This window comes from Aythya fuligula, chromosome 25 (genome assembly GCF_009819795.1).
Source record: "Aythya fuligula isolate bAytFul2 chromosome 25, bAytFul2.pri, whole genome shotgun sequence".
In the NCBI taxonomy this organism is placed as follows: Eukaryota; Metazoa; Chordata; class Aves; order Anseriformes; family Anatidae; genus Aythya; species Aythya fuligula.
Genome location: NC_045583.1, coordinates 286,054 through 299,542, shown reverse-complemented (window position 1 = coordinate 299,542; position 13,489 = coordinate 286,054). Strand labels below are relative to the sequence as shown.

The 13,489-nt window shown below is 36.5% G+C and overlaps 1 protein-coding gene across 1 annotated transcript in view; it reads right to left on the bottom strand.

The window, feature by feature from the left end:
• Positions 1-13,489, bottom strand: part of TRIM33 (tripartite motif containing 33) — a 31,160-nt gene that overhangs the window by 1,218 nt on the left and 16,453 nt on the right. The window contains exons 7-18 of the mRNA XM_032202988.1: positions 12,622-12,768; positions 11,998-12,115; positions 9,700-9,944; positions 9,308-9,472; positions 8,238-8,438; positions 6,286-6,418; positions 5,189-5,252; positions 4,727-4,886; positions 3,304-3,650; positions 2,658-2,781; positions 1,607-1,681; positions 879-1,031 (exon numbers count right to left, since the gene is read on the bottom strand). Of these exons, the coding sequence (XP_032058879.1) occupies positions 879-1,031; positions 1,607-1,681; positions 2,658-2,781; positions 3,304-3,650; positions 4,727-4,886; positions 5,189-5,252; positions 6,286-6,418; positions 8,238-8,438; positions 9,308-9,472; positions 9,700-9,944; positions 11,998-12,115; positions 12,622-12,768 (1,932 nt within the window). The remainder of the gene's footprint in view (positions 1-878; positions 1,032-1,606; positions 1,682-2,657; positions 2,782-3,303; positions 3,651-4,726; positions 4,887-5,188; positions 5,253-6,285; positions 6,419-8,237; positions 8,439-9,307; positions 9,473-9,699; positions 9,945-11,997; positions 12,116-12,621; positions 12,769-13,489) is intronic.

The window sequence follows — 13,489 nt, the reverse complement described above, 5'->3', positions numbered from 1 at the left end:
CCTCGATCTTTACTAGTGTACTCAGGAAGCAGTTGAGATTTTATATGTATACTTGCATACCTCAATTTACCACTTCACAGAGCCAGAAACATATTCCCAAACATTGTAAAACTCAGATAACATTTTACAGAAAAATACTGGCCATGCCATTCCTTAAAATGTCTTCTCTGCAGGGCTTTTTGTGGCCTTACTTTAAGGCATCTCAGAAATGCCTATCTTACCTCAGTGACTACTGTTTCAGCACACCACCATAAATGTTTCTGATATTCAGAGTATCTTTCCTTTGCTCCACCTAATAATAACACCTACATAGTGCACCTCTAAAATTCACATTCTACAGGTGAGGTCCAAATATTTCTGTATCAGATGAGTTCATTGCAAAATAAGTCAACTTTTCACATTCATCAGAAATATGACTCCATACAGAAGTTATCTACTGAAAACTAATTTTTATGAGAGCCCAACTACCCATGAGCTAAAGCACTACGCTTAACACTAGGAATAATGAAAAAATGCTTTTCTGGATTCAGCCTACATGAGACATTAGAACCAGTAGAATATTTGTCAAAAAAGTTAGTTTTCCTCAGTAAGGGAAATTTCCTTAATAAATAAGATCTACTGTATTTCATGAGTTTAAGAACAATAACCTATATAGTTTGAGACAGTTTTAAGGATTCAATCTCCCCATCTAGCTGAAAAGGAGAGTTAGTTCTGTAACTATATTGTATTATATTTTTTAAGTGTCTGATTCAGCATCTGCTCTATAAGCAGAAATTTTCAACTGGAAGTACAGCTTCTACTTGGAGAAGCTGCAGAACTGCGCTGAAATAAATCTTAATCTAAAGAAAAAAATGTATACAGATTGGAAGTTAACGTACTTCATTAAACCTTTCACAGTTCTTGAAGATCAACCGGACATCTGCCACAAAATCCTCAGGAGTCTGGTAATGTTGGGAATGCTTCTTTTGTAGTTTCTTTTTAACTGTAGATAAATCCATTGGTTTCTTTATAATTTTATAGTAGTTTGGTATCTGTAAAAAATGAACAATGACTTGTCACTAAAATGACTGCATAGTTCAGAGAAGCAATTAATTTCTTTACTTCTCAAAATATCAACCAGCTAGTATTTTCACACACAGTATGCACATTCAGTAAGTGGGAACAATTTCCTTTCCTCGTACTTTTTAAGAACTTCCTCCCAAATTTCACTGTCATAGCATAACAACGCTTTTCAGTACACTTATTTCTCTTACAGCTAAAAACAGAAGAGCCAAAAGTTTCTTACATCCTTTCATTTAAAAGACTGTAAAAAAAAAAAAAAAAAAAAAAAAGTCCTCCAAAAGCCTCTTATGACATTTTAAATTTCATTGCTATCCTGACTCATCCTTTTTCAATTCAATAATTGCTAACTGAAAGTTTTCAATATATAGGCTTAAGACTGAGACTAGAACTTCTGTGTGATCAGCTTCTGCATATTTCAGCATCATGAAATTCTGAATGACCTGCTTCAATTAAAAGCAGCCAGTTCCTTCCCAAACTCTATTCTAGCATTTATAGAGATGTTATACAAAAAAAGAAATCACAAACTATTTTTCAGTGGACTCACCGAGGCTGGGACTGGCTCTTGAAATTCAATGCTCAGCTCATGACAATACAGGTAAAGCAGGAGACGTTCACATTTCTTACAAAGAAATAAACAGCTTCATGTTAACATCCTAAATTCATCTTCAGCCCATAGGTCTATATTTCCACATTATAAATGCTTTTGTACTTTGTACTAGAAAATTTCAACAGTCTTCAAAAGTTTATAAACAAATATGTGAAAGTCCTTAGGAGGGCATTGAGGGGTAGGGCACGAAGGAGTGGAACAACACCTTACTGTTCACATAGCAGAAATATACTCCCTTTTTGCTTTCTTCTTCCAGACAAACAAACAAAAGTCTTGGGCTAAAAAAAACATGTGGAGGCACACTAATAAACAGTCAATTTTATTTTATTTATTTAAAAAAAAAAAAACAAAAAAAACAGAACAACCCACAATTGCATTTGTCCAAGCATAACTGGAAGTTACAAGAAGGGACTAAGTTGCAGAATTATTATTTTCCCCACAAGATAAAATTTAATAATTTGAAACCAACTACAGTGTTCCTATGAATTCCCTGTTCAAATGCTTGTCTTTCCGTTGCTTATAATTCCTTTGGATTAATTTGATTTGTTAATGCTCTTAACGCTTTATGCACAGGCTCATTGATAAATCTAAAAATAATTCTGTCAAAGTCATTATACCTTCCACAAGAACGTACCTCTCACAGTATAAATTTAACATATCAAACTTACATAGCTATTTGTACGGAGGCTGTATCAATGTTAAATGCAAAGTCTACTTAAGAACATCATAGAGATTAATGCACGTTAAAGGATGCATTTAAATACAGAATGTATGTTTACATGCAAACTTTAGCAGTTCCAACGTAATGGAGCACTTCCACACAGTCACCAAGGCCTAATCACGTGGCCACAGCAAGACACTCTCATTACTTTTTTTTTTTTTTTTTTCCTCTCTAAACCCACAGCTCTAATTAATTTGCTGCAGCCAAAGCAAAAAACATCTTCAAGAAACAGTGGGGGACTGGTCGTGTCAGAATGCACTTACATACCCTTTGGTCCACAGGACTCAGGCCTTGTGCTGTTTTCCCTTTCTTGCTGTGTTGCGAATTGTCACAGTCATATTCTACTTCTGGTTTGCTTAGATCTCTGCAGAATGTACATATCCACTCTCCACTAAAAAGAAAAAAAAAGAAAAAAAACAACACACAAAACAGTATTACTCCAGGCATCCAGGGACAAGGTCTCATCAGTGCCAGCTACAAAGATTTTTTTCATTAGCTCTTACAAATTCACATTGTACAATATCAAAGACTTGGATATATTTAAAGATAAGGGTTAACCCATAGTGCTCAAGGTAAATCTAACAGTCAAGGCCATTTTGCCTGCCCTCGTATTCCTCTCCCAAATATGCTCAGATACTTCACAATACCTTCCTCACCATAACTTTAAAAATCAACTTTACATAACAGAACACTTTGAGAGACTGTATGTTTATCAAACAAACATTAATCAGTCACTTGCAAAACGATCCAGGCATATCTTTAAAATGCAAGGTTTTTTTACTGACAAAAAGTCTCACAGAATTAACAGATCTTGAGGAATACCAAAATATCAGTTGATGTTCTGATGTTGAAATCTACCATTTGAATGAGACCACAGAGGTGTTCTCAGGAACCAATACACTGTTTCTGGTACCTTGGAAAGCTGAGGAGTGTTGGTACATGACAAGTTAGATGAAACACTTTTGGGCACTTTTCACAACATAATAGATCCCCTCCATTTTGGCATACTGCACACCAGTCTTCATTTGGATCATCATCTTTATTATTGCCTTCTCCTCCAATTCTAGCTGATCGATGCATTAGACTCCGCACTGGGGATTTTCCATTTAGAAGGCTATGTCCAGACTGCTTGCAACTTTCACTTAAATCTCCTGGTTCAGTTTTTACATGGTTTTCGAAACTTCCTAATGCTTCCAATTCACTCTCCAGATGCAAGTTAGTGGATAGTGGTGGTGTCAAGCTGCTCTCAGGACTGCTAAGCTGAAATGAAAGTAGCACATGAAAATCTAAGAGTCAGTTTAACAAGGGAATCTTTCTTCTTATATTGCAAGCTAAACATCAGTCACCATTTAAAAAGTACTATATGCATTTCCCAAAATAAGTGGCAAATCATTCTGAAGAGCAGAGTTGCATACAGTATTGAAAACTAATTTTTCTTAAGTCCATCCTTTCAAGGACAAGACTTATTCCTACTAAAATATGGCATAATAGACTTTCAATCCTAACATACCAATAAATTGTTAAAAATATATATCTCCACTTTCATTAGGAAAAATCCTCAAATCCTTCACCCTGCTGCCACTACACAATCTTATTAAAAGGAAGCGTAGCTGGGAAACATTGAAATATTCATTTGCGGAAATGTTTTATTTATTTTGACATAAGAACTCTTGACTGATTGGAAGACTTCTCTATAATTACATACATATGAATGCCCAGGAACTTGTACTAACAATGGCTTACTTGCTGATTTTATTAAAGATTAAAAGCAGCAAACACCCTACACACTTGCTGGGGGTATTTCATTTCAATAGCTAAAGATAAATCTTACGTGGCACTCTATCCCATGTCTGGCAGTGCATGGTATCAGTGGATAAAAAAAAAAACACATAAACAAACGCCAAACCTATTAAGTCCTAACTTTTCTACTGAAGTACTTTCAATGAGAACTACCTACCAAACTACATGAAACTTGGAAGGACTGCTTCTTTTGCATCCACATCACTAGGTCCAGTCCTGTCCAAATCATCTGCCATTATTTAATGTTTTTCTGTTCAACATAAGCCAGCAAGCAATTATGCAAGTCCTGATGCCAGCTTATTGGTACTTAAGTCAAAAATCCCTAATAAAGAGCCTTAGTAGTGCTACAAAAACAGCTCATCACTTAAGCTTGTCCACACTTAAAGTTCAGACATACTGCCAGAGAGCAAAATACCTCTCAGTCTTCTGGGCTGTTAACAGAATACGATGCTTAAGAGTAAAATTGCTTTATGATTTCAGAATTCTACATGTTTGTTAGGAATATCACAAAATACCATTTCAAAAACTAACTTTACCATGCAAGCACTCCTTCTGCCATCCTCTGTCTTCTCCTGTTTTACTGTTCCTGAGAAACTGCATATCTCTTCCTCTGTCCCTGGTTCTTGCTTGACTTTCACTTGGTCAGACTTGAAGTTAACACTAGTTTTCTCAGCTGTTCTGCCCGAGGAGCCACAGCTAGAAAGCACATAAATAAGAGGAAAATTCATTATAACAAAGACATTTAAGTTAACGTTTCTTAAAAGATTTCAAAGGCAAAGCACATAGCAACTTTTACAAGAGTAAAAGCTCATGTTATGAGACAGCAGAGAATTGTATTAAAGGAAAAAAATAAAACACTCCTTCCTTTAAGCATTCTTCAGTTACTGGATCACAAATCCCTATTTGACTTCTTGCCAATTTCTTTTTTTTTTTTTTTTTTTTTTTTTTTTAATTCTTCATGTCTGATTTTTCAGCCTCACAGCACTGACATGACATACCTTCCTCTGCTACCTGTGCTGGAGGTACTAGGTGGCCTCACAGGAGTGTGGGAGTTGGATAAGCCTGAAAAGAAAAAATGTAGAACTTAACTTAGTACAAAATTACATTCTGCGATAAAAAAAAATAATTGGTATTCATTAATGCCAGAAGTGCTGCTGGAATATCCTAATAATTCAAACGACTCAGCTGCCCTCTCAGTCATTTGATCAAAACAAAGGTCTGTGCTTATATTTAATGCAGTGTGCTAGACAACACACTGTTAATGTTGTCCTAATTATTTCACCTATTCCAAGCAGTGCTATAGGCCACAGATGATTAAGTTCTCAAATTTTATCCATTGACACCCACCAATAATACCAAGAAATGCAGACAAAAAAAAACAGAAAAACTCAAAAAACAGAGAGTTTTGCATGCAGGCATTGAGAAATACAAGTTCCATTGCTGCAACCAATCATTCATAAAACCTTCCAATAATCTTGAAGAGGGAAGATTAATGGAAACATGCCTATCAAATGACTGAAAACTGCCTCTTAACTCATGGGAATGGACATTTGCAATGTTTCTGTAACTCAGCATTATGTATTGGTGACTTAACTTGTTCATGTGCATAACAAGAGTTCTATTCTCAACTGAGCTGTACTTACAATGACCTTGTTTAGATGACTGTTAAGTATAGGTACTTCTGTGACTAATAAAACTATTTGCTGATATTCAGCAAACTTATTTAAATGGTCTGAGTAGTCATCACTTGGAGGCAATAACTGAACTACATCCATAATATCCATAACTGAACTACATGCACAAAAAATGGATTGCAGTAATGTAAGACAAAAAATATAGCACAGATAGATCAGTCTGTACGCATACCTGGAATACTGCCTTCATATGCTGGCAGTTTGTTACTAGAAAGATATTTCTGAAGGAGCATAAAATTTAAGTTTCCAGGACTTATTTCTGAGCAAAATATTTTTTAAACTAACAAAATATCACTTTTTTTTTGTGGCATGAAGTAGTAGGTTGTTTTCATATTTATTTTCTTAAATTCTGGAAATACCCATTGCTTTCTAGAATCACTAGAAATACCTATCGCATTTACCTGATGACCCTGGAGATAGAGCTGAAGGCCCTGGGGAGGGATTCATTGTACTTGTAGGTTGCGGGGGTAGGTGGCTGCCTGTGATATATCTACTTAAAAGGTTATCCAAACTACTTGAACCAGCATCTTCAAGCTAGAAAACAAAAACAAGAGTCTGAGTCAGAGAAGCCTAATTAAAGTTTGTTAATAGTTTCACATCTTTACACTGTGATCATTATCTTCAACAGAATTATTCAGTATTTCCTCAAGGACTCAGGGTATCAACACTTTTTTTTTTTTTTTTAATCATTTCTATAGAGAGATCAATCTTTCAAAAAATATAGAACCCCCCAGTCAGAAGCTTAACGTAAGATTTTGAAAAGCTTATGATTGTTTGAATTATTCCAGCATGGTCATAGGCTGCACTTACTTTGGGCTATTCCAGACTTGTTTGGTTCCCAGATGTTCAGTGCATTAGTCACACAAACTAACAGATTACTAATTTTGCAAGAGTTATTCCATAATTAAGATATTAAGGGAAACCATAAACTTGTTTTTCTTCCTTAGCATGATGTGTAATCTCTCCCCACCATTCCCTTTTTACATCAATTTTAGTATCTACTGGAAACAAGGAAACAGGTACCCTGTTACTTTGACTACGTAAAAACACCAAATAGATGACAGCATAATTCTGAATAATGTCTTCATATGAATTGGTCATAACCAGTCGTGTTATAACCATAACCAGTTATAGTTGTGTTTTATTCTAATGACTAAAGAGAGCTTCAGGACTATAGATCAATCACATTCAGAGATGTGATCCTTTCTGTTTGCTCTTCTTACGTTAGCAAATTACCTGCAGCTTCATCAAAAAAAGAATAACCCTTGAACACAACTCTTTTAGATTAAGTTACAAAATTGTTGTTGGTATTACAGAAGACCAGCTGCTTTGATAAAATTTTAGTTTTGTTTCTAAGGTGATTGTGCCCCATAATGTGATCAAGCATCCTGTGTTTTATGTGGGCACGACAGTGTTGGAACTTGGAATTTCAATATAAACATCACATTCCCGAAATTAAGCCATCTTCCTCTCACCTGGCCTACAAAACACTCCTGCAGAAAACTTACTGCTTTTACTTTCTGACTCCACCTGTAGATAACATTATGCTTCTGACCTCTTCAAATTAACTTGACTTAATCAACATCTACCTCACCTTGGGTGCAGTACTACCCAGTATCTCTCTGTGAAAAGAGCATGAGGCACACTGCACTTCCAAGTCAGTGAGTACCAATCTACTGTGCTGGTAAAGTGAAAACTACAGAGGCAGCAGCTGTCACACACTGAATTTCCAGGCAGACACTACAACCACAGTTCAGGATCAATCACTGAGGCCAGTCTAAGTGTCCCACTGCATCTTCTAGCATACAAAGTTAATGCCAATGCTGGCCTCTTAAAAATACAAGGAACTAATTACAGCCACCCTAGTGGGGTACAGGGGAAACATGAAGAGAGAGCAGAGGAGTAGGACACCTATTTGCAGTACTTCCTGCATTTGATTGTAACATTTAGGAACTCTCCACATCACAAATCAGTGACAGGCAACTTTAACACTGAGTAAATCACCATTCAGAGCATTCAACATACAAAACTGTTCAACTATTCTAGTGGTATCTTCCCATATGACAGACCTGTGGAAGAAAGGGAGCAAACACAGTACTTGGAATTCACTAATCTAAGTAACAATTTTACTGTAAAAGAGCCATTAAATACTACCCATCACAGGCCAAGCAGGTCAGCCCTACATAATTAAGATAGATGCATGCCCATGGCCAGGGCTGGAGATTTTAATTCTTCTACTCTAAATGATAACTAAACAATTCCACAAATACTGATAAACAAATAAAAAAGATACAGAAAGTAAGGCAGGTCATTGCTTCACCTACAGCCTAATTGCCTGGTCTTCTCCACTGACCTGGATGGGTGGGATATCTGGCAGGGAAGGTAAATTCTCCGGATTTGTTACAGAAGGAATGAGTTCAATTGCTGTAACAGACGGACTTGTTGGACCACGGTTTGCAGTTGCCATTGTTGCAGTAGTGGGACTAGTTGGATTAATAGTGTTGTTGTGCACAGAAACAACTGGAAATGGCCCCGCATGTCCAGGGTTAGAATGCTGTAGGAAAAGAGAAGAGACCACCACTGCATTAAAGACAAATTGTATAGCCATTCCGCAAGTAAAATTGCAACATGTACATTATATGATAGTCCTCAACAAAAATGGTGGGTAGGGGAGGGATATAAATCCACATTCTATCAACATAACCCGATAGCACTGAATGCAAAGCAACTGCTGTATATATTTACTTGGAAAGGAAAAAAAAAAAAAAAACAAAAAACACACACACAAAACTTTATATGGCTAGATATTTAAATACACAGTACAGATTTTTCGTGATCTTATATCAAATTATTTTCATATACAGTTATATTTTCTTAAAGCAATGACTTCATCCAAAGACAACTTTAGAGTCCACATGTCTATGTACAAAAGAGTATATGCTCCAAGTTTGAAAAAGTCATTTTGGTTTTCCAGTCATGTTAACATTGGCAATAATTTTTGTTTTTAATAATATGCAGAGCTTGGCATCGTGCTTCAGGTTTGAATTTAAAAACACTTCAGATACTGGTTTCATTAAAAAACTCTAAATTACATCACATTCAATTTCACTATTGCTGACTATTCTTTAAGAAACCCAGAAACTGAATGCCACTGAAAAGCGAAAAATGGAAATGTTTTGTTTCCCTGAACTAAAATGCAATACATTTTAGTGACAGAACGAAAATTCATTTACTTTTTCACGTTTACGTTTTCTTACATTCAGCAGCAAAAACATCACAGTACAGTATGCAACATGGCAAAGCATATAAATGTGTGTAGCTGTGAGTTGTGTTACAGATAAACACATTTAAAGCTGGAGGTATCATCTATTGTAATGAAAGTTTGGCACAATGGCACAAATGAAGCGTGTACACAGGATATACTTGTCTTTGAAGGTGAGGTTGCATCATGGAGTATTGTGGTCCATTGTGGCGTGGTATTCCTGGTATACGAGCAGCATTCTGAGCCATTCTCATCTGATGTGCTTGGAAAGCCCCACAGTTCATGTTACCCCTCTGCATGGTCTGCATGCTGATCAACCTGGGAGGCTGCAAGGGTTTTTGTTTTTTAAAATTTTTGCTTTTAACATGGAAAAAAGAAGCCAATCTCTTTCCACAGAAGTAGGTTTACTAGATACATAACACCAAGAAAAGCCAATAGCTCTCATATTTAAAGCATGTCAAATTTCAAAAGATTTTCATGTTTACAAACTGATTTGTTTCGAAAGTCTTGGTATTATGGTCTAACGTGAAATAACAGCATACAAGAAACTTGCCTGCTGCTGTAAGATTTGAGGACCTGTCTGTCTGGGAACTGACCCAGATGGCTGTCCCATCCTCATCTGCTGCAGCTGCTGATGTTTTTGTGCGTACACCTGTTGCTGCATATGCTGAAGTCGAAGCTGTGCTAGGTTAATTTGTCCTGGAGTTTTGTTGACATGATTTGTTCCTGGAGGAGCTTGTCCAACCACTACATTGGGAGTGTAACTAGGAGTTGGTTTATTTTCAATAACAAGGTTACCTAAGGAATAAAACAAAATAGAAGTAGTGAACAGTCCGATCTCCATTATCATTCAAAGGTCAATAAACGCAGAATAGTCAGAAGTTTCTAAATGATTTTTGACAGCTGCAGTAACAAGGCAGTTTAAGTTTGAATTTTCTTATTAAGTCTCCATAACCATACACGAGAGAGAAGCAAAAAGAAAACCCAGAGAACAAGTTACAGAACTAAAAATATGACATGTGAGGAAAGACTGAAAGAACTGTAATTGCAAAGCTTCATAAACAGACATGACTGTTCTTCATGTTCACCACAATCACACAAGACAAGAGACATAATCTTAAAAAAAAAAAAAAACAGCAACACATTCAGCATAAAGTTTCCGTAAGTATGGAAGCAAAGACTGGGAAACGATATCAAGGGAGAAGAGTGTCCCGTCACTGCATGACTCTAAGAAGAGGATATACTACCAGCATAACACAAAATACTGCTAAAACCGGGTACTGCCTTGATACAGTTGGATGGACCATATTGCCTCTACATATGTCTAATCCCATTTTTAAAAGGCAAGGGCGAAATTATGATTTTTGACTTTGAACGTATACTCATTGGAACCCGCATGTAGCTTTTTAACAAGGTAGGTAGTTTCTATACTACTTCCTATATAAGCTTTTTTTTTCTGCCTGGTTTCTAGCCAAACATTTGATGCTCTGTTCTTGAAAGCACTGCTTTTTCCTTCTTGATTAATCCCCAAGACTAACAACACTCAAAAATTGCTTGAGCAACTGGCCACAAAGGAACAGCATCAATTTTAAAACATTATTGACATGATGAAAAGTTTATTGTGAACATAAACCTCCTCGACTAAGGACAGAAACAGCAAATCTGGCTAGTGGACTTAGAGCAAAAAGTGAATACACACAAAAGCATCAGTAAAGTATCAAAAAGGTGATATTTTAATCAAATTTTCTACTAGAATACTAGGAACAGAAAACAGATGCCAATAAATACTTCTGTCTCACTGTACTCTCCCCACTCTAGTTCACCTTTTCTTTCATTCAAAACCTGTTCTCTGAAAAGTATAAATAATAGTGGGATTCATATGAAAAAAACAAACTGATATTAAATTGCTGCAGGGTAAGTGAATAATAAAGAGGCTAACATATTAAGTACCTTACATTGTCACAAGAGCACATGTATTACTGCATCTAACAGCAGTCAGCTATGTGCAGTAATCATAACTGCATGTTCAGTGATCCCAGCTGTCACTAAGCGCTCGTGCAGAACAATCCCTCCAAGCTCCTCCCTCTCATCAAAAATATTACACATTCCCAAGGCAGCTAATGCTTTAGGGAAAAGAGGGAATAAACAGGTATACTGAGAAAAACTACCAAATATACAAAAAGTTACAGCTATGGTGCTGTAACTTACTGCTGTGGGAACTGCAAGAAACAGCACTGCATGCACACATGAACAGAAGCCATTTCTCATTTTAAAGCTTTCTTTTTTTCTTTACCTTTATAATTGTGTCAGAAATCTTAGAACACAAAACTAATTAAACATTGCTTCTGAATTCACTTACCTTTCCAGCAATAACATGGACTGGCTTGGTACTCAAGACCCTATCAACTGTCCTTCTAATTATGTTTGTTCACACAATTTCCAACACATTTGTACATAACCCACATGCAGATAAATATGAAGCTCACATTGGCAAAACTGATTCTATTTACTTCCAAAAATGCTCCTTTCAGAAACTGAAGCACTCATTTAGCACAAGCATATTGCACTGTAACCATTAGAACAACCTTAAAAAGAGGATGGAAAAGGGCCATTTCTAGAACCATTCCTATTGGGAACCAAAAATGCTGTAGAAGCAGCTTTGGTAATAGGAGAGAGCAAGACAAGGAGGGTAATCAGGACTATATGGATAATGATACGGATAACATCAAGAGAGTTTTGCTCTTCTGCATTAAGAGATGCATTGCACTCCAACTCATTCATATTTGATGAGCACCTCTAGCTCAATATAGTTTTTCAAGTAACAGAGAGTAAACAGTCAGAATTTTCTCACCTAAATTGACAACATTCTTTGCCCAGAATGTAGGGTCACAATGGAACCGTATTGCTCCATTGGCAGCTGGGACAGGATCGCAACGTGCCTTTAAAATATGACGTAACTGGAACGTTATCTAATGGAAAGCAAAAACAAGACTGTTGATTACAACAAAATAAGGACTGAGAATGTTAAGAGTGCCCTTGCCCAGCAAGTTTAGACTTCTCAGTCACCAACAAGGACCAGTCATGTGTTTTGTTAGTAGCCTAAAAAAGACACTCAGTTTACCACAAAAACCATAAACCATACAACTATTTTTTTTTTTTTTTTAACAGTATCCAAAGGATTATGAAAAGTACTTTTACATAGTTTCTGCAATGACTCAAGTGAAACACTGAGGTGCCTTTACAGAGCTTTACCTCACTCCTACAATAAAACTGTTATGTCCTTAATTTACACATGAAACATGTTGTACAATTGGGGAAATATATTCCATTGTTATGGGAGTGTTCTTTTTGTTTTTTTTAAATGATGTTCAAACAAGTCATTTTCTCTTCCTTGGATATAATCTAGTGAAGCTACATGATACTTCTTTTGAGTAAGCATTCTCTGTACCGTACAAGTTGAAGGATGTTTCCTTACCAGTCGTTTACTGTACAGTAAAGCAGTACTGCTGCCACTTGCAATAGCCCAATTAGTAAAGTTCATCACGTGCTTCACTTGTCGCGAAAGACCGGTGATGTCATTCTGTTGTTGTATTAACTTCATCTGCCTCTCCTTTGTTACATTCTATGAAGAGATAAAAACTTTATTACGATGAAGACTCCAGATTAAGATAAACCACTATTACAGTCCTCCCAGCATAACAGAAAAATGTCACAAGCAAATAAGCTTATACTAAAGCTTATATTCAGAGTAGCTAAAACCATCAGGTAATAATTCTCTATTATTTCAATCTATCATTCTTCCTATACGTATCAAAATGCAGGGAAAAGAGTGGGCTCAAGTAAGAACCTCTGCTTTATCCCAAGAAAGTTTCAACTAATAAAATGAGATCAGTTCCCTCTTCCTCATATCGCCAGGGTCATGGCAGCATGACAGGGGAGTGACCCAGACTAGGACCCAGCAAGTGCCAGCTCAGTACTGGGTGATGCCCTGGCATTCCTGCAGTTGCCACCACAAGAGCTGCAGAAAGAGACAGCAACAGAGGTGGCCAGGCACTCTGAACACCAGGCCCCTATCCCAACCAGAAGAATGCCATTTAATACCTCCTCAACACAGCAGATAAACTTAGCAGCCTCACTTCTGAGAAATACTCAACCTTTGATAATCTGCCAGCTGAAAATCTCATGGAAAAAGTCTGGGTGGCAGCACCAAATCTTCAGATTTAACAGTACATGATCAAGCAGCTATTACAACCTCACAAAAAATAAAGTTCCCAAAGGGATTTTTCTAGGCTGTAACAAATATTAGGAAAACAAGAAAAGCAAAAATTCTCACATAATTACTT